General features: G+C 44.6%; 2 protein-coding genes across 8 annotated transcripts in view; both read right to left on the bottom strand.

Annotated features, from left to right (window-relative positions):
* The window catches only part of LOC117354543 (oocyte zinc finger protein XlCOF6-like), a 30,838-nt gene extending 18,580 nt beyond the window's left edge, over nt 1-12,258 (bottom strand). The window contains exons 1-3 of one of the 5 annotated variants that reach the window (XM_033932247.1): nt 11,704-12,221; nt 10,523-10,643; nt 2,047-2,166 (exon numbers count right to left, since the gene is read on the bottom strand). In XM_033932247.1, the coding sequence (XP_033788138.1) occupies nt 2,047-2,166; nt 10,523-10,643; nt 11,704-11,727 (265 nt within the window). In that variant the 5' untranslated portion in view covers nt 11,728-12,221. Of the gene's footprint in view, nt 1-2,046; nt 2,167-10,522; nt 10,644-11,703 lie in introns of all 5 variants that reach the window. The other 4 variants (XM_033932248.1, XM_033932249.1, XM_033932251.1 and 1 more) reach the window with 4 other exon arrangements.
* Nucleotides 12,259-20,285: 8,027 nt separating this feature from the next.
* LOC117354544 (oocyte zinc finger protein XlCOF6-like) overlaps nt 20,286-25,489 on the bottom strand; it is a 68,723-nt gene continuing 63,519 nt past the window's right edge. For 2 of the 3 annotated variants that reach the window (XM_033932252.1, XM_033932254.1), the window contains exon 4: nt 20,286-24,476. In XM_033932252.1, coding sequence (XP_033788143.1) covers nt 22,498-24,476 — 1,979 coding nt within the window. In that variant the 3' untranslated portion in view covers nt 20,286-22,497. The remainder of the gene's footprint in view (nt 24,477-25,489) is intronic. The other variant, XM_033932253.1, reaches the window with a different exon arrangement.

The following is a 25,489-nucleotide window of genomic DNA, read 5'->3' as shown; positions in this document are numbered from 1 at the left end:
TCTTGAAGCAGGGACATTAGATCATCTTTTATTCTATTGTCCATTCATATTATTATTTTAGAAATCAATTTGGCCTCAAATAAATAGGATGATGGACAATCCAGTAACCTTGACTTATGATACTATTTTATTCGGGGTAGAAATGAGAGCAAAGAGTCAAATTTCATCACATAATAACAAACTTTTATTCATATTGACTGGAGTAGCAATCCGACAAATAACATACAATTGGAAAAATTATGACAGATTAAGTTATAACTTTTGGTGGAATTCTGTATGCCATATATATATATATACTAGTTTTTTAGCCCGTTACATTAACGGGTGCTAGATGTGTAGACTTAGGCATTTATTTCTCTCTTTCTGTATGTATGTGTGTCTTTCTTTCTTTCTCCCTGCCCCCCTTTCTTTCTGTCTCTCCCCCCTGTCCAGCAGTAGCCCTTCTCCCTTCCTTTTACCTCTCCTCTGTCCAGCAGCACCCCTTTCCTGCTCCCCCTGTCCAGCAGTACCCCTTCCCTGCTCCCCCTGTCCATCAGTAGCCTTTCTCTCTTCTTTTTACCTCCCCCTGTCCAGCAGCACCCCTTTCCTGCTCCCCCTGTCCAGCAGTACCCCTTCCCTGCTCCCCCTGTCCATCAGTAGCCCTTCTCTCTTCTTTTTACCTCCCCCTGTCCAGCAGCACCCCTTTCCTGCTCCCCCTGTCCAGCAGTAGCCCTTTTCTCTTCCATTTACCTCCCCCTGTCCAGCAGTACCCCTTCCCTGCTCCCCCTGTCCAGCAGTAGCCCTTCTCTCTTCTTTTTACCTACCAATATTCCCATTTCCCCTTTTACCTTTCCTATTGCCACCTTTTTCACCCCATCCAGAGTACCTGTTGCATTGTTGGTGTTCCAGTGTCTACTCTTCCTTGGGTCTGGGCCGACTATTGTGGGCTAGGATTGCTAGGGGTGCCCTGTGGTCAGCAGAGTTGGGGGGAGTGTGTGGGGCCTCTGCCGGGTCGCGTGGAGCTGGTGTCTGCTCCCATTCCCTCTTCCACAGCCGCCACCACCAACATGTGTGCCCAGGCAAAATGCAGCGTTTTCTTTTTTTGTGCAGCGCGCAGGCGTCGCATCGCGCAGCGGTGAGGTCCAGGCCTCGCACTGCCACGTCTTTCTTGGGCCGCGACGGAGAGGGCAGGGGGTGCTAGCGGCCGGTAGCCGCCGCTCTGCACCGCGTTTCGCCTCAAGCCGCCGCGGCCTCTTCCCGGCAGCCGCCGCTCTGCACTGCCTTGCCGCGGCTTTGGCCAGTAGGGCCGTAGTGTGAGGTGGAGAGCAGGGAAGGGCGCGCATGCGCACTTGCCTTGCCACATCCCGACAGAAAAGGGATCAGGGAACACGCGAGGCAAGTGCGGGCTAGCATTTTATTATTTAAGATAAAATGGAGCGTACAATAGCAACACAGAAAGGTTATTTTGGTAAATTTCAGAAGATCTGGGGACCATTAACAGATTTTTGTAATGACTGATAACTTTTTCCCATAATAAGATATTTGTTAAGAGGGGATGTGGCTGGGTATTATTTTATTCATCTTATAATATGTATGAATTAATTAATATTTTTGATGTATTAGGTTGGATTTTCTGAAACGGGTAGGGAGGGATTGGGAGGGTTTTCTATGTCAATTATAATTGTTTTACATATTAGATGTATTACATAATATTCAAGATATTATAGAATATGAATATAAGAAGGATATGTTGTACTTAAAGTGTTACATGTAGGAAAATCAAGTGTGTACTTATAAGATCATATGACTTTTTCTGGTACACTTGTTGTAATATGCAAAACTGAATAAAGAAATTTAAAAAAAAAAAGCTTCTCTACGCCACCTAGCGCGTCTGAAAAGAACTTCCCGTTGGTGTGCAATTCAAACTGTCCTGGAACTTTTTGAACAGACCTCGGATTAATGTAATGTAATCAAGCAGATCTCATATAGTGGAACTTGTCGCTGTGAAAATGAAGGTTACACCACCAGTCTCCATCACTACCAGTTTTACTCCAGTCCTGCACTCACCTGAGCAGCTGCTTTCCCCAGTCTCTCTTTCTTCTGATCCAGGCTCTCCCCTGATATATGGCTCTTCCCCTCGTTCAATGCGGGATATAATCTCAGGGGTGAGGTTTGGAGAGCCTGTTCCTGGTGTAAGAAAACTGTATTAAGGTTTTCCCAAACCATTTTGAGGCCAGTTCCTTCAAATTCAAGGCATGGACCAATTCCCAGCATAAAGAAGTTCATTAAATTCGCTGAACAAAAACATTCAAACCTTTGGTTAAAAAGGAGCAGCCCTGAAAATCTCAGAGAAGTTACACAAACCATCTTCTTTATAGTCTAATTCCCGCTCTAAATAGTGCAATTAACGTATTTCCCCATATATAGGCCACGGTCTATACATGGGTTTTAAAAACCCGTGTATGGGGTGCAGCTTAGTTATATGGGGCAGCCTATATAAAAATTTTTAATCATCCCCCCCCACCCCCGGTACCTTTTTCAGAGCCCCCTGGATGGCGAATCTACAGCGGTGCAGGGCAGCCGCAATCTCTTTGGCATCCTGCCCCCGCACCACTTGAATGACCGACGTCAGTTCTCACGAGTCCTGCGAGAGTTGACGTTGGCCATTCAGTGGGCGATGCAAGGCAGGCCAGATCTTGAAGAGATCGTGGCTGCCCTGCACCACTGGAGATTCGCCATCCAGGGGGCTCCAAAAAAGGTATCGGGGTGGGGGGGGGGGAAGATTTTAAAAGGCAGGGGAGGTACCGGAAGCTAAGCCGCAGCTAATACCATGGAGCGGCTTATCTTCTGTTTTTTAGGTTCAAACAATTTTTATTGATGCAAACAACAAAAACACAGTAGCAAGGCACCCCAAAGGTGCACAATACGAAACAAATATGCATCATATAAATAATATAACATACAAGGACAAAACAAGAGGAATAGCAACCAAACTCCCCCCCCCCCCCCGCACACACCACTGAGAGCGTGCAGTGGAAGGAGAGCGGAAAGGCATTCCGAGGCCCTGGACTCTGATGAGCCCCCGAAGATGCCACACCACTCCCCCCCACTGAATCCCCTGTACCCTGTCCCAGAACCTACCCATACCCCTCAATCCCACCCCAAACCCCGCACCCTCCCAAAGGTACTCCCCACCAATACTCGCCAGTACTCTCCCAACCCAACTATCTGGGCACCCACTTTAGGACACCCATCGCAATCCCGCACTACGGCCCTTGGGATGCAAATCTTGCAAATATGGTTCCCAAATATTCAGGAACAACAACTTACGCTTCTTGGCCCCTCCCGCATCCCGCGCCTCCCAGATGGCCAACTGATGCAACTGGTTCATCTTCCGTTTTTTAAACATAGGCCGCCCTTTTCGGTGGCCTATGCGGAGGGATGGCCTATATGTGGGGAAATACGGTAATTTATCACCAGCTTAAACCCGAGCTGTGCGAACCGACTGCTGGGGTGGCGTCAAGATCCGATTCTCCAGTGGCCGCTGCAAGGTGCTTTACTGTCCCTCCGATACCATCACAGGGTGGCACGTTTCAAACCAAATTTCCATTCTGCGCAAATCCCAAAGCCTTTATGGCGTAAGCAAAGGTTAATAAAAATTTGTCATTTTTGTACTGTGCGGCAGATCCATCACTAAAGTAGTGTAAGTTTCAAGTTTATTATTATTTTTTTTTATATCCCGCAAATCAAATCATGTCTAAGCAGCTTATAATACAAATTAATATATAAAACAATTAAAAAGAAATCTTATAAAAACATCACATAATCTAATCTAATCTAAGGCTTGGCTTTATAATATCGAGTCATCATTCTAAGAAAGCTCGACTCGGTTTACAATAATTAACTTAACAAATAAAAATCATAAAAAATAAGACTAAATTCCGGGAAATTCATTTTCAAAGTGTTTAGCAAATAAAGTAGTTTTTAAAGATTTGCGGAAAAAAACTGAAGTGAACCAGAACTCCTTAAAAGAAATGGAAGATCATTTCAAAGTTGAGAAAACTTAAAGATCAGAGACTAGCAAGGTTAACCCTTTCAGGACCATAAGGATCGTAGGCCAATTTTTGTGGTTTTGACGACATTTTTATGGTAAAAAGGGCTTGCAGATGCCAAAAAATTGATTTTTTTTGTGAAATATCATTATTTTTTTTTAAAAAAATCAAACTTCTGGCTTACGGACAGTGTGGCAAGTGAATCTTCTCGTCAATCTGGCAACGACGCTAATGAATGAATGTCGGAACCAGTTTGTTTACATAAAGGCAGTATCATATGGAATCCGTACATATCAAATTTAGAACTGTAGACTATCCCAATCAAAATTTATAGGATTTTAAAGTTATGGGACAAATATGTCCCTTGGTCCTGAAAGGGTTAAAAGGGAGGAACGACAATTTGTAATAGAAAAGAAGAAGGGAGATGGAAACACAGCAGGTCAGGACTATGGGCTCCTTTTACAAAGTGCGTTAGGGCCTTAACGTGCGGAATAGCGTGCGTTAAAATGCCCCCCCCCCCCGCGCTAGCCGCTACGCCTCCTTTTAAGCAGGCGGTAATTTTTCAGCCAGCACACGCTAATTTTGTGCGTGCGCTAAAAACGCGAGCGCACCTTAGTAAAAGGTGTTCAACTGATGATATTCTGCAGCAGTGGCGTAGCGAGGGCGAGAGACGCTCAGGGCGGTGGTGCCTCTCCCTCGTCTCGGCACCCCCCCACTTCCACACGCTCCTTCCCCGCCCCCTTCTGTTGCGCGCGTGCCGTTTCCCTTACCCTGTAACCTTTCCTGGCGCGAGCAGCAATCCCCAAGCTACTGTCGCACCAGCGTCGGCTCTTCATCCGATGTCACTTCCAAGGTGCGGGTCCGAGAAGTGACGTCAGAGGAAGAGACGCCGCTGGCGCCGCAAAAGGTTGGGGGGGGGGGGTTGCTGCTCGCGCCAGGAACGTTACGGAGGAAGGGAAGCAGCGCGCACATGCGGTAGTGGGGGGGGGGAAGAGGACGGGTGCCCTAGTGGACTGTCACCCCCCTGCCTCCCCTTATTATATCACTGTTCTGAGGTACTTATAAAAATAAATTATGAAACACCTATGCATAAGCCTCAGTGAATAAAAATGTTTTAAGATCTGTCTTACTCTCCCTATTGCTGGTAATGGGGATTTTCTTCCTGGTATGGGACTGGAGTCACATCCTCAATGGGATGGAAAGGGTCTCTTTTATTTGTACCATGTACTTCAAAATGATGGTTCTATTCAGCCCTTTCAGCTGTTATGTGACTCTTCCGCCTTTGGCGCTGGTGTCTGGTTCCCTTACATTCAACTACAACACTATGTACATTCCCTTCCTGGTTCTGCGTTGACTGAGACTGTACAGGAGAAAATGTCCGAAGCTCTGTGTCTTACTGCACAATTGCCTATCCCCTTACGATTTCATCATCGTTATGACTTAATGGACATCGCAGGACTTAATGGACTCAGGACTTACATGTCCCTATCTCTGCTGATATGCTAAAGCGGAGTGTTTCCTTGGGAACGAAATACTTGGTGTCTGTAGCGGAGAAAGAACGTTACTACAAATTCCTGGTCCGGACATATTTTGCTCCGGTTAGAGCCTTTCATGCTCGTCTTTGCACTACTGATCATTGTCCTAAGTGTAGAACGCCTAGAGCATCCCTGGGTCATATGTTTTGGCTCTGTCCGGGTATACGGGATTTTCGGACACGTGTATGTCACCATCTTGCATCTTTTTGGAACTGCACTTGGACACCTACGGAAACTTTCCTCTTCACATTGAAGCTGTCCTTGCACCCGGTCCGTCCGGGTGTGGCAGCGTTTGCTCGGAAAGCTGTAGTTATGGGCATCAAAACTATTCTACAATGTTGGCTGTCGTCTAACACTCCAACCGTGACTCATTGGAGGACTCAAATGATTCAGCTGGCGGGATTTGAACGCTTAGCTATTTCTAATATGGACTCTAAATCAGGCTCCTTTTACCTCACATGCTGGTTGCCTTTTTGTTCTACGTTACAACCCTCTGTACGTAGCAGGTTGCTCAATTAACTATCTGATTGTTCGATGTGGCATTGACTGTTCCCATGGGTGGGTGAGTGGGAGGGGGTTGGGGGGGTGGGCATGGGAGGTGATAGTTCTTGTTCACTGATCTTGAGTGTTTGTTTCCTTGCTGTTTTTGAAAATTAATAAACAGATTTAAACATAAGATCTGTCTTACATAAGAACAACCTTACTGGGTCAGACGAAAGGTCCATCAAGCCCAGTAGCCCATTCTCATGGTGACCAATCCAAGTTCCTAGTACCTGGCCAAAACCCAAGGAGTAGCAATATTTCCTCCTATTGGTTTTAAAAGTTATTTCCCTGTAACTTCATCGAGTGTCCCCGAGTCTTTGTAAATTTTGATGAAGTGAAAAATCGATCCACTCGTACCCGTTCAATCATATCTCCCCTCAGCCGTCTCTTTTCCAAGCTGAAGAGCCAGTATACAGAGTCTTTTACAGCATACAAAGAAAGGGAGTCAAAATCTACAGCAGAAAACATCACCACCCAAGAGTGAAATTGCTTTTAGAACGCAAAATACTTGAACAGGCTCTTGCCTGCCTCGGAGGTCTTTTCTCTTTTCAAAGTGATTTATCCCAAATGCAATGAAACTTGTACTCTCCTCACTACGTGTCTGGCATTCAGCTCTCGAGACGCCCGAGGCAGGCAAGAACCGAAACACTGGCCATGTCGAGTCTTATATTTTGAAATAAAGTTACTTTGTATCCCAGTTCTAAAGGCAGTTACGATCTGTCTTAAAAATATTACGCAAGGTTTCAAATCTAGGGCGATTAGGAAGCAAATTCCATAATTCTGGTCCCTGAACAGAAAAAGATAGAACTACGAGTAGAGTCTAAAAAGATCTCTCTGAATGTAGGAACTATTAAACGATTTTGATTGAGGGATCTAAGTGCTCGAGGAGGCGTATAAGGTGTTAGAAAGTTGCTAAGAAATAAAGGGACCTCTGAGGAACAAATTTGAAAAACTAATAAAAAGATTTTATAAAGTAATGCAATGTTATGTAGGTAGTGTACTTTTTTTTATTTCAGGAATAAGCTGATTCGCATAAGCAAATAGGGCCACTGAAAGTTAGGTGTCAGCAGACTCCTAACGTGATTTAATTGGCGCAATAATTGGTCACACAATTCAAAACCAATTAAAACCATATTTTAAAAATTAGGCGCCGCTCATTGCCTTCCGGGACCGGCACCTGGGTCCCTAATGACACCTAAGCCCAGAAGTGGGCATGCTTAGAGACAGCACCGGACCTTGGCGGCGCTAACGGCGCTTCTACAAGGACTCTAGGCACTGGAAATGTAGGCCTGTAAAACCCTGGCCTATATTTATGGTGCCTAAGGTTCTTGCTAGGCGCCAGTAGCTGCAATTCTGTACGCGGTGCCTCTCCATGTCCGGCACGCATCAGGCGCTAGTTTTCTAGGCATTTGCCGCATCAGGCGCCACTTATAGAATCGGGCCAACAGTGCTTTCAAAAAGGCGTAAACCGCAACAATGGCAGGGTTTCCGCAGCTGGCATTGTGCTTGTTGCAGGTTTCCGGGTCTCGCTGCATCTTTGTCAGGTAGAAACCGACGTTTCAGCCACCATTCTGTGACTTTCTTCAGGGTCTGCTCTGAAGTGTCACTTTGGAAATAATGAGTTCACTGACCTGACTGGGAACAGGGCAGTCCACCAATTTTAATTTTGGCAGGAAAGTCAGTTGGTCAGAAATTTGAATTTTGGCGGGAAAGTCCATAGAATGGAAAAGTCTCTAGTAGGTTTAAAGATGTTCTCCCCATGGAACTGGGTTAGATGTTCTCTCAGGGTTTCCGCAGCTGACATTGTGCTTGTTGCAGGTTTCCGGGTCTCGCTGCGTCTTTGTCAGGTAGAAACCGACGTTTCAGCCACCATTCTGTGACTTTCTTCAGGGTCTGCTCTGAAGTGTCACTTTGGAAATAATGAGTTCACTGACCTGACTGGGAACAGGGCAGTCCACCAATTTGAATTTTGGCAGGAAAGTCAGTTGGTCAGAAATTTGAATTTTGGCGGGAAAGTCCATAGAATGGAAAAGTCTCTAGTAGGTTTAAAAACATAAGAACATAAGAAGTTGCCTCCGCTGAGGCAGACCATAGGTCCATCCTGCTCAGCGGTCTGCTCCTGCGGCGGCTCATCAAGCCCATTGCCTGAGTAGTGGTCTATATCTATCTATACCCCTCAATCCCCTGTGGAACTGGGTTAGTTGGTCTCTCAGGGTTTCCGCAGATGGCATTGTGCTTGTTGCAGGTTTCCGGGTCTCGCTGCATCTTTGTCAGGTAGAAACTGACGTTTCAGCCACCACACTGTGGCTTTCTTCCTGGAAACATGCAAAAAGTGCAACAGTGTGACGTTGCAAGCAATCACTAATTCAGTGTCTCTCAAACTGTGTGCCCTGAAGATATTCCGGATGCGCCACAAGAGATTCCAGAATTTTACTTTATTTTAAAAAATTCCCTTCAGAAGCATACACTGAATGGATAACATGTATGTTGCATACGCAAGAGTCTGTCAATGTTGCGAGCGTCTGTGTACGTAAGGATAAAACCGCTTAGACCTGGGATGCGCTGGGGTGGGGCCTAAGGCTCTGATTGGCCCAGGTTATTTAAGGCTCCTCCCATAGGAGGGGCCTTAGGCGCCTGGGCCAATATGAGCCTTAGGCCCCTCCCCGGATGCAGCTGTCAACATAAGTTTTACATTTTTGTAAATTGCACAGACACAGATAGAATGGGTTCCAGCACCAACCATTTTAGTAGCCTTCCTCTGAACCGACTCCATCCTTATATCTTTTTGATTGCATCTTTGCTTTCCTGACTCCTCAACCAGCCTCTCAAACTTTTCCAGATATTTTTACTCATCTTCCTTTTTCTGCAATATTCTTTTTCCTTACCTTCTCAGCTACTACTTTTGAGACCCAAGGCAGCCTTTTTTTCCTCTTACTTTCCTTATAAAATGGTTTGCTGCCCTTACAATAGCCCCTTTCAGTTTTGTTCACTGCTTTCCAGACATTGCCCCCTTTACCCATTTGTACAGACACGAAGGAAGAGAGAATCAGAGCTACTGTATGACCAAAGTAACCAACTAATGCCACTACACATCACAATAACAAAAGCCCTCTAACAGAAGAAACTATATAGGATGAGAGTACATCTGAAAAATTAAAAAAATAGCACAAGAAAAATAACAAATGACTATTCTTTTTTATTGTTGGGATAATCGGTAAGAGAATCACTAAATTTAATAGTGGTCCACAGAGCAGAAATAATGAAAGAAACCCAGCAATTTAAGCTTTCATTTCGGTGCTCTCTTTACATCATTTGGTATCTCAAGCAAGGCAAGGGGTGGTGATGGACAGCCAAGGAAAAAGAAAGAAAGAAAGCGGCTAAGGAGAGAGCGAGAAAGAAATAAAGACAGACACACACACATATATTCTAGCACCCGTTAATGTAACGGGCTATAAGACTAGTTCTGTATATTACAATAAAGCAAGGCTGGATGAGATCAATTATATCCAATATGAAATCAAACAATCAAACATCAACTTATCTGTAATAGACAAAAGCCCTGATTCTACAGAGACCTATTGTGACACTTCCTAGACCACAGGAACTGTTAACTGCAGTGTATCAGATACCTAACTGCTGCTGTGCAATCGCATCTAACCACTGAATAGAATGGCGGACAGCCCGGGACTAACCACCATCTCTCTGCACTCCCGATTCATTATTGCACTGCCATTTAATACCGTATAGTCTGCTACACCATCAAAAGCGCACTGACATTTGTCACAGGAAGAAATGCACACCGCCGCTGTCAGGCCTTCCCATTTGCGTTGTGAGGGGGGGGGAACCCCTCCCCCACTACACTTACACCTGCTCACCCTCCCGTTCCCCCCCTCCTTGTGCCCCCATACACCCCCCCTCAGAACGGAAGGGCAGGGTTTCGGGAAGAGAGCGGGACTTTTAAGTGTAGTGGGGGGGCAGTTGTTTCCCCCACAGTGCAAAGGGGAAGGCCTGAGAGCAGTCAGAGTGGCAGCGCCCATTTGTCCTGCGCACAACCGTCAGGGCGTGATTGTCGGCGCGCCAATGTCCAGTGCGCTTTTCACAGGTCACCGTATATTCTCAGTAATCTCATGGTAGAAGCCATACACTCAGCAATCAGCCCCTAATACTGACCTCAAGGTGCACTTCTGAGAGGATATCAAATGATCACTGCAGTAGTCACGCTGGCTTTCAGAAAGCCGCAGTAGAGGTTTCTATATCAGGGGCCAGCAAGGTAAATGCTCGACGCTCATAGAATACCGTGGCTTTGTAAAAAGAGCCCTTATTTTCTCACCAAATCATACGAGATAAACAATCAAAACTGTTTTTATAATGATGGCCCACTACTGCTAGTAAACATGACAATTTATCTCTTACCCAATGAGATCAGGGTCTGATAATTCTCCTTCATCACCTCCCTGTAAAGGTCCTTCTGCTCCTCATCTAAATACCCCCACTCCTCCTGGGAGAAAGAGATACTGATGTCCTGAAATGTCACCTGCGTTTAAAATAAAAAAACAGAAACACACTCAAGCATCTTTTGCAGCCCTCCCATAAAGAGGCTCACGGTGGTCAATCCAGGTCGCTAGTACCTGGCAAAACCCCTAAATAGTAGCCACATCCCATGCTAGAAATCCAGGACAAACAGTAGCCTCCCAGGGCTGGGGCTCATTAGGGTGGAAGAAAATTTACTGGGTGTCCACAATTCACCATCTCATAAGAATAGTGTTATATAATAACATAACAATAGCCTTACTGGATCAGATCAATAATAATAATAATTTTATTCTTATATACCGCCATACCTTTCGAGTTCTAGGCGGTTCACAACAATTACATTAGGATCCGCATTGACATGCCGATTTACAACAATTTATTAGATTAATACCACAATTTAGCCAAACTTGGCTGATAAAGAAGGGAGTGGGTAGAAGAGAGGGAAGAAAGCGTTTAGGAAGGTGGGGGAGGGTCGAACGTATCAATGGTCCAGCTAGCCCAGTAGCCCATCCTCACGGTGGTCAATCCAGGTCGCTAGTACCTGGCAAAACCCCCAATAGTAGCCACATTCCATGCTAGAAATCCAGGGCAAACAGTAGCCTCCCAGGGCTGGGGCTCATTCACCAACTCATAAGAATAGTGTTATAGCCTTACTGGATCATCAATGGTCCAGCTAGCCCAGTAGCTCACGGTGGTCAATCCAAGTCACTAGTACCTGGCAAAACCCCCCCAATAGTAGCCACATCCCATGCTACAAATCCAGGGCACACAGTAGCCTCCCAGGGCTGGGGCTCAGTGAGGCAAAGGGGGGATTTTTTTTGTGTGTCTATAATTCAGCCACATAACACACAATCCAGAGTAGAGTTATATTTCAGGGGATCTATCTCTCAGCAAGGCAGAGTGATAGATTTCTGTACAGTTTGCAGTCACATAATCAGTCCCAGAGCACGACTCGTGATCTCTCTCCTTCCCCTGATTCTGCAGTTTCCCAGGTCAGAAAGCTGCAGCAATTTTTGCAATAAGAGGGCAAGAAGCTGGAGGGGGGGGGGGCAATCTCCTACCTGGACAAAAGCTCCTGCAGGCATTTTCCTCTCTGCTTTTGTGGTTTGCAGGATTAGAGATGCATTTCGGGCTCTTTCCCTGGCTGAGGGTTTGTTTTTTAAAAACCTTGCAGTGTGGAGAAGAGGAACGATTTGGAGCCGGAAGTGCCTATTTAATCCACAAATTAAAAAAAAAAAAAATCATTTCCTGTTCGGGCACAGGTTGATTACATCACAAAGGGGGAGGAGCCAGATAGACGCACACAGTCTTTTCCTCTCGGCTCTAACCCTTTCAGTGCTGGTTGGTCAGAAAATTGCTAGGATCGGAGAGTAGTTAGAAGGTTCCGCCCACTAGCACTGAGAGGGTGGGAGGGGCTAAAGGAGGAGTTTCAGCTCCTTCTGGCACTCATTGGTCAGAATGTTCCTAGGGAGGGAGGAGCCAGGGCTGGCAATCCTACTCTGGAGAAGGGCAGAAGAACACTGACCCCTGCTGCTCATTTCCTGCCTGTCTCTCAACAGCTGAAGGGAAGCTGGGCAGCCCTTCTCCACAACTCCGTCTCCAGCCCTGGCTCCTCCCTTCCGGCTTCCTGAAGAGCAGCTTTGGGAGTTGTTTGTTCAGCTTCTTTTTGGCCTTATGGATCCCAGCTCTACAAGCTCCGCCCCTTCCCACTGTAGGGCGGACTCTAGAAACTATAATCGGTGTGAAGCTCCGCCCTCCCCTTTGTGATGCCATTGATCTGCATTTAGGTAGTAAGAATAAGGAATACGAGTATAGAATGTCAGGCGCAACTCTGGGTAAGAGCGAACAAGAAAAGGACCTGGGTGTACTGATAGATAGGACCCTGAAGCCGTCGGCACAATGCGCGGCAGCGGCAAAGAAAGCAAACAGAATGTTAGGCATGATAAAGAAAGGAATCACGAGTAGATCGGAGAAAGTCATAATGCCGCTTTATAGAGCAATGGTCAGACCACACTTGGAATACTGTGTCCAACATTGGTCTCCCAACCTAAAGAAGGATATAAAACTGTTGGAGAGGGTGCAGAGACGAGCAACGAAGTTAATAAGAGGTATGGAGAACTTGGAATATGAGGAACGACTCAAGAAACTGGGACTGTTCTCCCTTGAGAAGAGGAGGCTGCGAGGGGACATGATCGAGACGTTCAAAATGCTGAAAGGCATCGATAAAATAGAGCAGGAAAATAAATTATTTACATTGTCCAACACGACACGGACAAGAGGACATGGTTTGAAGCTAAGGGGGGACAAGTCCAGGACAAATGTCAGGAAGTTCTGCTTCACGCAGCGAGTGGTAGACGCCTGGAATGCTCTCCCAAAGGAGGTTATTAAGGAATCCACTGTGCTGGGATTCAAAGGCAAATTAGATGCACATCTCCTTATGAGAGGCATAGAGGGATATGGGTGACTAAAACTACATCAGGTGTATACCTGACTGGGCCTCCTTGTGTGCGGATCGCCGGACCATGAGTCTGATCCGGAGATGGCAGTTCTTATGTTCTATAAGAAGCTGTACCAACATTCATTGATCCCACAGATATTTAAGAGGCACCAGACTAGGGTTACCTTATTTGAGGACACAGACATAACCCACTACTGGCCCCACCCACATAAAATAATGAGAGCCCAAAGCCTGCATAGCCTCTACTACTATTAATTATCCAGTGGCACAGAAAAGGGGGGGGCGGGCAGTCCGCCCCAGGCACCATCTTGGTGCCTCTTCTCCTTTCTGTCCTGCTGCTCATTCCCACTCCTCCTGCCCTGCATGCCCCTTCACTCCCCCCCCCCCCCCACACACACACACACAGTACCTCTTGCTCTGCACTGGCCCAAGCGGCAACCCCCAACCCACTACTTACACCGGCATCGGCTGTCCCTCTGATGTCACTTTTGGGTCCCACAACTAGGAAGTGAAATCAGAGGGAGATCCAACGCCAGTGTGGGCACCACGTTGGTGATGGTGCTCGCGCCGGTAAAGATGAAGAGGTCCGGGGGAAGGGGGCGCGTGCAGCGGGGAAAGGAATGAAAGGGTGCAGAAGTGGGGGCTGCCACAACCCTGGGGACCTCCCACCCTCGCTACACCACTGTAGGTTATCATTTCTATAGCGCCGAAAGGCGTATGCAGCACTGCACATTTAACAGCCAGTCCCTGCTCAGTAGAGCTTACAATCTAATCCAGATAGAAGGGACATCTCAGGGTTGGGGAGTTTCTAGCAACAGGAATGGTATAAGTATCTGACAGTGAGTGGGAGTTAAGAGTTGAAAGCAGCTTTTTAAAAAAAGTGTGCTTTTAGCTTTGATTTGAATACTGCTAGTCTATAACTGTCCAAAATGTACAGCTTTCAGTGATAAGTAGTAGAGACGGAGCATGATGTATTGACTCTGGCAGCCTATTCCAGGCATGGCCAGAAAGAAGGAACTGAGTCTGGAATTGGCAGTTGGAGGAAAAGGGGGCCTCAAAGTCCCTCCTTGAGGGCCGCAATCCAGTCGGGTTTTCAGGATTTCCCCAGTGAATATGCATGAGATCTATGCTAGAGAACGACACGGGGAAAAAATTTGTCCCCGTCCCCACTGTCCCCGCCCCGTCGCCATCACCGCAACCACTGTCCACTCCCTCCTTCCTAATGTGAAGAAACATGCACAATCACGGATCACATGGTCCAGACGCACCCTCACGCCCGATCGCTGCGTCCTGCCATCTCCCTCCCTCCACCTCACCTTAGGTGCCTGCCGAGTCTGACTTTAATTCTTCTCCCAGCCACACGCTTTCGATAAGCCACGTGCATGGCTGCTTGAATCTTCTCCTCTGACCCAACTTCCTGTTTCCGGTTGCTTCAGAGGAGATTCAACAATTCAAGCAGCTGCGCACGCGCGACTTATTGAAAGCGTGCTGGCTGGGAGAAGAATTAAACTCAGCTTTCTCTGGCTAGCCGTCTGGAGAATGCACAAACAGAATTTGAGCTTGCAAACCCCTCCAGTATCCAACTGTCTGAGCAAATCTGCACCCAAGCTTTCCAATAAGTGGACAACTGCCTTCCTATTCGAGGGGGTATGTCAACTGACCTGGGGACTTGGAGGCTGGTGCTGCGTAAGAACCAGAGGGTGAGGTTGCCTGGTGCTTCCAAAATATTTGTTGAGAACTCCAATACAAAATCGCAGCGAGCCTCAACTTATCTTGACCAGACCACCTAGGGGCAACAAGGTCTATCTGAAAAAGCCTTAGGATGACGATCTGACACTGGCCAATCCCCTACTAAAAAACATTTGACCTTTACAGGGTATCCTGCTTAAGGTGACTTTAGAAGCCAAATCTCCTGCCCATTGCCTGATCCAGAGAATTCTGTGGGCGGAGATAGAATAAGCAATAACCTTGCTCATGACCCTGAATATGTCATATAGAGCAATGTTCTTCAACCACCGGTCCATGGACCGGTGCCGGTCCACAGGGCCGGCATGTGCATCAGGCCCAAAACTGTATTCTTCAACTGCCGGTCCACGGTGCGATCGATGCGTTGTTAATAAGATTATATTGTGTGTATGTATGAAAAATGAATGGAAAAAATAGTGTTACAATTAGGACTATGGGGGCAGGGTCTGGGATGGAGATTGGGTAGAGATGGGCAGGGCCTGGCCCACGACTTAGCCCAGTGTTCTTCAACTGCCGGTCTGCAGACCGATGCCGGTCCACAAAATAATTCTTTTATTTCTGCCGGTCCATAGGTGTAAAAAGGTTGAAGAACACTGATATAGAGTACCTGCTACATAATCCACCCACGGCAATAACAACGGGGGGCAAACATCGTCATCCACTGCTGAAATCCAATGTAATCTAGCATGGCAAGTGTGTGCCACGAAATACGGTGCTGCTGCTGCCACCTTAGGCTAAATAAACAGCTGCTGAAATTTGGGAGCCATTGGGAACAGTTTTGACATAGTCCGAGCAACCTGCATGGGGCCCTCCAGGGCCTCCTAGTGCTCTGCGAGCAGCATAGTAACATCTGGATCCAAAGGAAAAAACATGGTCTGTGCTGCTCATGACAGAGCACTGGCAGCTGAGGTCTGTGGGGATTTTTAATTCCCGCAGCCAAATCTGTAATAATTTCAAGCAAAGCTGCCAGCAGACTGTCGGGTCCTCCCACTGGTGAAGTACTATCACCACCTCTTGATCCATGGCCTCTGTCTGAGACCCTGAATCTCCTAAGACTGAAGATTCACTCCAGAGCAGTAAAGGCTTGACTCTGATCTCCAGTCCTTCTCTGAGGGAGGGTAAACTCCCCTGTGAAAACACTGGCACACCCTCAGTGTAGGCAGACCCAGACAATTCAAATAGGCTTTCCACATCAGACTCACAAAATCAGGGGGAAAGTTCTGAATAGGATGCCCAGAGGACCCCTACAAAGACTCACCTTGTCTCCTCATAGGCTGAGGCTTCTGCGCTTCGCCATGCCACTAAGGGCTCTGGGAGGAATCTTTTCCCAAAAAGCCAGCCACCTGCAACACCCCAGCCCTAGAGGTACCAGAGAGGGCTAAGCCCATGGCTCCTGCCCCCTCACATGCACTGCTGCACTTGGCACATGGACGCTTCTCAGCCGACCATCCAGGACAAATCTGGCATGATAAAAGGAGGAAAACAGCTTGGAGTCCATATAAATCGTTTTTAAGTAAAAATTGAGGAGTTTTGAGGTGCATGGAAACTTTATAATCCAAATTGGAAAATCCAAGATGGCCACCACAGTAGCATTTTGGTGCAAAAAAATGGCTCAGGAGAGCTATAGCAAAGGTAAAAAAATTCAAGTAAGGGGTTTATGGAGGTAACCACCATAACAGCAAATTTCAGAGCCCTTCCCCTCCCGATTCTCCCATAGGCTATAACAACCTATACTCGCTGTGCTGGTGCCTTGCCTGCTTCAAATCACACTGCAGCTAAAATATGGATACCATTGCCTCAGACCAGTACATATAAAGGTTCCAATGCTGTGATCTTTGGTCTGCCAGTCAGCCTGAGATGTCTGACCCCCACGTTGTCAGGGGAGGGGAACACAACTGGCATCTGGTAGAGCTCACTGGACCACCACGGGGCCAAACAGCCTGCACTCAAGCTCCTGATCAACCAGTAGCTGTTATAAGGGAAAACACCCTCCAGGGATTCAAGACAAGGTTGGACAAGTTCCTGTTGTATCAGAACGAACGCAAGTAGGGCTGGTCTTGGTTAGGGCACTGGTCTTTGACCTGGGGGCCGCTGCGTGAGCAGACTGCTGGGCGTGATGGACCACTGGTCTGACCCAACAGTGGCTTTTCTTATGTTACCAGGAGATCAGACCCTGAGCTCCACAGCTGTTAATGCAGTTTGGCTAAACAGGTTCCCTGTAAAATGGTTGCACTGTTAGCTACAGACTTCTGCTCAAAGTCTACATCAGAGATAGTGGATGCTGCGGATGGGCAAACTGGAGGGGCTATTTGGCCTTTATCTGCCATCATGTTTCTATGTCTTCTTCCAGACAGAACTGCCCCAGATTGCTGGGGACCTCTTGAGCACCAATATCCTCAAAATTTGGATAAAACCCCAAAAATAATAAAGCATTCTCAGAGCAGATCAGAAAGACACCTTCAAACTTGTGTACAGAAGGAAAAACTGGGGAGATACAGCACAACTCACTGAGGAAGGAGGCGGAGATGAAAAAGGTAGATGTTGCTTTCTGCACAACTCGCAGTTAGGGGAGAATAACCCATTGGTCAAGACTCATATGCCTTTTGTACTAGAAGCCTGATTGAAATGGGTCAATAGCGGTAGTAGGCTCACTCACAGACTGCTGGCACTGCCTCTCCCCGAGTCCACCCACAGAATGCCACTGCTGATGTTCCTGGGCTTATCCTACCACTCTGGTAGTCTAGTAGCATATCAAGGCAGGATCAATCCCCAGACACTCCTGCCCAGCCCATCTCCCCAATCAAAATAGCTGCTCTGACTTTCAGTGCCAGAATCACAAGAATGCCACTGGAGAACACAGCTGCCATTTGGGGATTTGAGCTAGCATAGGCAAGAGCCAGTCTACAATACCAAAGCTATATGAGAATGCAAGAAGTACCGGTGGATTCTTAGCCAGTATCTAGGCCTCCACGAGGTCTTCTAACCAAAAGTATGTCCAAATAGCTAAACTTGTGGTAAGTCACCTGCTCCTCCATTGCCTTAGATAGATTGTGAGCCAACCAGGAAAGACAAGGAATCATGCTTGAGTACCTGAATATATTAATGTAAGCCATTCTGAGCTCCCCTGGAAGAATGGAATAGAAAATTGAATAAATAAATAAATACTACTACTATAATTTCCAATCCTTATTCAAATTCACATTTAATATAATTGATGACAAATTAATTAATCAAACAGATCACTTGTAACAAATTTAAGCTGGATTAGAATTTTGTCCATACAGAATGAGTCTGTGTGACTTAACCTCTCCCAGAGAGAACTGGCAATGGGCAATAAATGAGGTACTCACAGACCAGCACCAATTGACATCGGTTATCCCAACAGCAACACAAGATTATAAATCAAAGTTACTAGTCTCAAACCATCAGGTAAAAATCACAGAGGTCTTCTATGTTAGATAGGGATATAAACAGTTGTGTGCTGCCTCAATGTGGAATGTTCACACACTCAACACACACTGGAAAATTGTTAAGGGTCAGCCCTAACACTTAGTTGTCATGTTCTTCAGCTCTTTCTCCTCAGAAAACTTTTGAAGGGAAGGAGGAATTCTGCTCCTCCCAGCATATCCCAGACAGGCAGCACAGTTGCTTACAAAGTTTAATCGCTGGGAAACTCATTTATCAAATATTCAGACAATGAAAAAACATCACACATATATACCGCAAAGACTGTAATGGAACTACAACGCTCCCTACCTGGTATCAGTAAATACCACTATTAACCCTTTACCAATAACTAAGCATTTTAAGCATGCAAGCCAATATAGGATGAATCTTTGTCGTTTGACAAGCTTCCAGTTTACTCGGGCTCCTGGCCGCTCTTATGACTTCTTCTCAGTGTCTCACAGGAGCTGTAACAAGAGACACATAAACAATACAAAATATAGAAAGAAAAACAGCATGTCTCCGAGTCTCTGGAATGGACAGTGGTCCATAGTTCATAGCTCTTCATAAGGTCCTCACAAATGGAGGGAGTATCTCTAATGTTCGAGTGGGTGCTCATCTGGGAAGTAGCGATCATCAAACGGTTTGGTTTGATATAACGGCTAAAGTGGAGAGCGGCCGCACGATACTTAAAGTCCTAGATTTCAAATGTACGGACTTTAATGCAATGGGAAAGTACCTGAAGAAAGAGCTGTTAGGATGGGAGGACATAAGAGAAGTGGAAAGACAGTGGTCTAAGCTGAAAGGAGCGATAAAAATGGCTACGGACCTTTATGTGCAGAAAATCTATAAAAACAAGAGAAAAAGGAAGCAGATGTGGTTCTCCAACCTAGTGGCTGAGAAAATAAAGGCGAAAGAGTTGGCGTTCATGAAATATAAAAAAACCCAAGAAGAGAAGAGCAGAAAGGACTACAGGGTGAAACTGAAAGAAGCCAAGAGAGAGATACGATTGGCGAAGGCACAGGCAGAAGAACAAATGGCTAAAAATGTAAAAAAGGGAGATAAAAATTTTTTTCAGATATATTAGTGAAAGGAGGAAGATAAAAAATGGAATTGCTAGGCTAAAAGATGCTGGGAAACAATATGTGGAGAGTGATGAGGAGAAAGCAAATGTGCTAAACAAATACTTCTGTTCTGTGTTCACATAAGAAAATCCTGGAGAAGGACCGAGATTGTCTGGCAAAGTTACACGAGAAAATGGAGTAGATTCTGCGCCGTTCACGGAGGAGGGTGTTTATGAGCAACTTGAAAAACTGAAGGTGGACAAAGCGATGGGACCAGACGGGATCCATCCCAGGATACTAAGGGAGCTCAGAGAGGTTCTGGCGAGTCCTATTAAAGATTTGTTCAACAAATCTCTGGAGACGGGAGTGATTCCTGGGGATTGGAGGAGAGCGGATGTGGTCCCTATTCATAAAAGTGGTCACAGGGATGAAGCAGGAAACTACAGGCCGGTGAGCCTCACTTCAGTTGTTGGAAAAATAATGGAAGTGTTGCTGAAAGAAAGAATAGAGTACTTCCTTGAATCTAATGGGTTACAGGATCCGAGGCAAAGTGGCTTTACAAAAGGAAAATTGTGCCAAACGAACCTGATTGAATTTTTTGATTGGGTGACCAGAGAGCTGGATCGAGGACATATGCTAGATGTAATTTACTTGGATTTCAGCAAAGCCTTTGATACAGTTCCTCATAGGAGGCTGTTGAACAAACTTGAAGGGCTTAAGTTAGGACCCAAAGTGGTGAACTGGGTCAGAAACTGGCTGTCGGACAGATGCCAGAGGGTGGTGGTTAATGGAAGTCGCTCGAAGGAAGGAAAGGTGACTAGTGGAGTCCCTCAGGGTTCGGTGCTGGGGCCAATCCTGTTCAATATGTTTGTGAGTGACATTGCTGAAGGCTAGAAGGAAAAGTGTGCATTTTTGCAGATGATACCAAGATTTGTAACAGAGTAGACACCGAAGAGGGAGTGGAAAATATCAAAGGCTTTGATTCAGGTTGGGCAGACTGGATGGACCATTCGGGTCTTTATCTGCCGTCATCTACTATGTTACTATGTATGTAGATCTCTAGTTCAGTGATGATCCTTTAGAAGCTTATAATCTACTGTAGGATCCAATGTCAAAATTCCCAGGTGGTGCCAAATTGTCATCGATGATTTCCAAGTCTGCATCTCTGGCAGAAATTTGGAGGCAGATGTTTAATCTTTCACCCGTTGAATGATGGAATGAAGATAAAATATGTATAAAATGATGGCTCTTCTAAGTGTTATCTAACTTGAGAAACGAGAAAATCAATGAGCTCCAGCTTACTTTGAGAAACAATACTAGTTACAAGAGCAATTATTTCTGGATGGACTTCTGAGTCATGGTCAGGGTCTATAAGCTCAAAGGAATTCTCTGAATTTGTGAACGTGTAATCAGATTATACAAGACACTGGTCCTGTTTTAACACATTGTCTCCATTAAATGAATTGCTGGCACAGTTTGTATGGCACAGTCTGCTGGATTCTGACAGTAGGCACCAATTCTATAAATGACACCTTGTAGCACCGTTAGAAAGTCATTTATACAATAGCTACTAGTGGCACTTAACTCAGCTTCGGCATCAGTAGGTGTCCTGTTATGTAGGAGAGGGTTCCAAACCCTCAAGACTGTTTTTTGGGACCTCACTCCTGCCAGCTCCCACATAGTTCTCACTGATAAGCTTCACCCCAGCATCACTGGACTAACTTCAAACTCCTGTTGATAATCGTGCACTATGGCCTTCTATATTTGACAAGGATAAAAGCAGCAGTGCACTGCCTCAAAGTGGAGCGTTCACGAACTCAAACACACTGGAAAACTGTTAAGCGTCATCATGTCAGTCAGTTCTCATGTCCTTCAGCATTTTCTCCTCCGAGAACATTTGGAGGGAAGGGGAATTTTACTTCTTCAAACATACCCTGAGGTAGACAGAACAGATGCTTACAAAGGCTAATCACTAGGACCCTCAAAGTATATAACATCACATCAGATTTCTAGACTGCATAACTATAAGTTCGATGCGGTTTACAACAGATTACCAATACATAAATTACAGAAGTCACAATGATATCTATTCAATCAGGTGTTTAGAAAAGAGAAATGTTTTCAACCGATTTCTAAAATGTTAAGAGCCAGATATAAACAATATCAATCTAAATTCTTTGTCACGAATGGCTGCTTGGTATGAAAGTGTATGATCAAGAAATTTCTTACTTTTGCAACCCTGCACCGATGGAAAGACGAACAGGGCATGTGATCTACTATTCTCATTAGCTGCCAACAGAAATCTATTGGCTAAATAAAGTGGAGCTGTACCAAAGGCAACCTTTTAGCAAAGATAACCCAACTTAAAAATGACACGAGCCTCCACAGGAAGCCAATTCAACGCACGATAAAAAGGTGTCGCATGATCATATTTCTTCAGGCCATAGATAGATCAATCTAACTGCCATGTTTTGAACCAACTTCAATCTAGCCATGTTTTTCTTAGAGATTGTTAGATTAACAATGTTGCAGTAATCAAGAAGATTCAGCAATGACGACTGAACCAAAAGTCTGAATGTCGAGAACTCAAAATACAGTCTAATACTACGCAGTTCCATAACATATAATATTCCTTTTGGACCACAGCATCTATCTAGTTTTTCATGGTCAGATGCCGAATCGTATATGTCGTTGAGTTTATCCTAATTGACGGTTCATGGGGAATCTTACAGGGGCCCGATTCATTCTACACAACTCAAATATACAGATATGAAAATACATTTCACATATGTATAGTAAAGACTGTCCCATGTAATGGGGTCAGCACAGCCACTGTCTTATCCCAAGATGTGAATCTTTTGGGAAATTTTTAGCTTGAAAGCAGATTGAAACTTATTACACTCAGTAGATATAAACAGTTTCTGACCTGTGTAAATCCTTTGGTGCCTTTTTAGAGTTCAAAACTGAGTGAAGCTTGCATTACACTCAGTACATGTAAATGGTTTGCGTTGTATACGAGTCTTTCAATGACATTTTAAAGTTGAAAGATGAGTTACAATTTTATTACATTCAATATATCTCCTATGCAAATCTTCTGGTAAAATTTTAGACCTGAAAGCAGAGTAAAGCTTTTATTACATTAACTACATGCAAATGGTTTGTACCGTGTGAATCATTTGGTGTCTTTTTAGATGTGAAAGCTGAGCAAAGCATTTATTACACTCGGTACATACAAATGGTTTGTGACCTGTGTGAATCTTTTGGTGTGTTTTTAGATTTGAAAGTCGAGTGAAGCTTCTATTACACTCAGTACATGTAAATGGTTTGTACCCTGTGTGAATTTTCTGGTGAATTTTTAGAGTTGAAAGCCGAGTGAAATTTTTATTACATTCACTACATGTAAATGGTTTGTACCCTGTGTGGATCATTTGGTGTCTTTTTAGATGTGGAAGCTGAGTAAAGCTTTTATTACACTCAGTACATGTAAATGGTTTGTGACCTGTGTGGATCCTTTGGTGTGTTTTTAGACTTGAAAGCTGAGTAAAGCTTTTATTACACTCAGTACATATAAATGGTTTGTTTCTTGTGTGAATCTTCTGGTGAAAATTTAAATGTGAAAACCGAATGAACCTTTTATCACACTTAGTACAAGCAAATGGTTTGTACTCTGTGTGGAACATTTGGTGTCTTTTTAGATATGAAAGCAGAGTGAAGCTTTTATCACACTTAGTACAAGCAAATGGTTTGTACTCTGTGTGGATCATTTGGTGGCTTTTTAGATATGAAAGCCGAGTGAAGCTTTTATTACACTTACTACATATAAATTGTTTGTACTCTGTATGGATCATTTGGTGGCTTTTTAGGTATGAAAGCTGAGTGAAGCTTTTATTACACTTACTACATTTAAATTGTTGGTACTCTGTGTGGATCATTTGGTGGCTTTTTAGACCTGAAAGCTGAGTAAAGCTTTTATTACACTTACTACATATAAATTGTTGGTACTCTGTGTGGATCATTTGGTGGCTTTTTAGACCTGAAAGCCTAGTGAAGCTTTTATTACACTCAGTACATGTAAATGGTTTGAACCCTGTGTGGATCATTTGGTGGCTTTTTAGACCTGAAAGCCTAGTGAAGCTTTTATTACACTCAGTACATGTAAATGGTTTGAAACCTGTGTGGATAATTTGGTGTCTCTTTAAATGTGCATGCTGAATGAAGCTTTTATTACACTCAGTACATGTAAACAGTTTATCTTCTGTGTGAATCTTCTGGTGATATTTTAGACCTGAAAGCCAAGAGAAACTTTTATTACACTCGGTACATGTAAATGGTTTTTCACCTGTGTGAATCCTTTGGTGTCTTTTTAGACTTGAAAGCGAAATGAAGTTTTTCTTACACTCAGTACATGTAAATGGTTTGATTCCTGTGTGAATCTTCTGGTGAAATTTTAGATCTGAAAGCCGAATGAAACTTTTATTACACTCAGTACATGTAAATGGTTTGTACCCTGTGTGGATAATTTGGTGTCTCTTTAACTGTGAATGCTGAATGAAGCTTTTATTACACTTGGTGCATGTAAATGGTTTGACTGCTGTGTGGGTCTGTTGGTGAATTTTTAGAGTTGAAAACTGAGTGAAGCTTTTATTACACTCATTAGATGTAAATGATTTCTCATTTTTATGATTCCTTTTGTGCAATTGGAGTTCTGAAAACAACAGAAAACTCTTATTACATTCAGGACAAATAAAGTTGATGCTCTTATTATATACAATACTTGTGAATTCTTTCTGAAGTATTTTTTCTTTCCTTTCCTGGAATTTAGAAGTCACTATATCACTATTATTAATTTGGAAGGGTCTCTCTCTGAGGTGTCTTTGGCCCTCAGGGATGTTACTGAGCTCCCAGTCATTTCTCTCACACTTAGTGACTCCATCCCTTGAGTCTCCTGCAGGGTCTCTCTGTTCCTTTGATTCCTGCTTACAATTCTTTATGTTAATCCTCTTAATTCCCTGGAAAATATTTTGACAGACAGTTTTTGATTGTCTTTGGATTTGTTCTATTTCTACAGGTTCTTCTCCTTGATTCTTTTCTCTCTTCCATTCTTGTGAGATCTGCTGATCTGCTGGATAGAAACAAAAGGTATTACTCATGAGTTACCAAACAGCAGTGGTTTCTAAAGATAGAACCTGTGTATGAGTTTGCAAACTGAAAAAACACCATGAATTCCTTCTCTCACACCAAGCAGCATCATGGGGTAAAGACCTAGAACAATTACTTTCGCCCTCTACTTATCAGGAATTTAGGAAATGTCTAAAAACACACCTGTTCCTAAAACATCTTGACAACTGATCCACTTATCTCTTTCCTCTCAATAGCGACCTACTGTCCTTTTGATCACTTTTCTCCTCAACAATGAATTTCCTGTCTAATTACTTCTCTTTCTTCTTCCCCTCTTGAAGTCAGTCAATTTGTACCTTTGCTTAATCTTTTGTAAACCGCATAGAACTTCATGGTATTGCGGTATATAAGCTGTTATTATTATTATTATAAGAGGAAGGACATGTTATGTCACACCAGGATTTTCCATGTGTGGCTTGAGAATTGGTCAATTTCTTATGTGCAAAGCATTTTTAAAACATTTATCTCCATACAGTGCAAGTCTGTGAGATGATGAGAGGACGGCCCAATGCTAGCAGAGCAGCAAGTAGTGAAGGTTGCTGACAATGAAAAAGAGAGGCACTCATCAGGGTTGGGGGTGTAAAGAAAAGATGCACCTAACTGGAGGGAGAGGTAAGAAAGAAAGCCATCCAATTGGACGGGAAAGAGAAGGGAGAGGAGTGATGCCAGACCATGGGAAAAGGAGGAGAGGAGAGGAAATGCCAGAGCATGGAAGGAGAGGAGAAAGATGCCACGGCATGGGGGAGGGATGGGAAGGAGAGGAGAAAAACGCCAGGGCATGGTAGGAAGGAAGGGAAAGAAACAGATACCAGACCATGGGGTGGGGTTAGGCTGAAGAAAAGGGAAGAGAGAGAGAGAGAGAGGGTGCTGGCCACATGGGTAGAGGGAGTGTTGGAGAGAAGGGAGAGAGACACTGGACTGGGGGCTGGAGGGGAAAGGAGAAAGGGAGTTGGATTG

This window comes from Geotrypetes seraphini, chromosome 2, assembly GCF_902459505.1.
Source record: "Geotrypetes seraphini chromosome 2, aGeoSer1.1, whole genome shotgun sequence".
NCBI lineage: Eukaryota > Metazoa > Chordata > Amphibia > Gymnophiona > Dermophiidae > Geotrypetes > Geotrypetes seraphini.
This window is presented reverse-complemented; position numbering and strand designations above follow the sequence as displayed.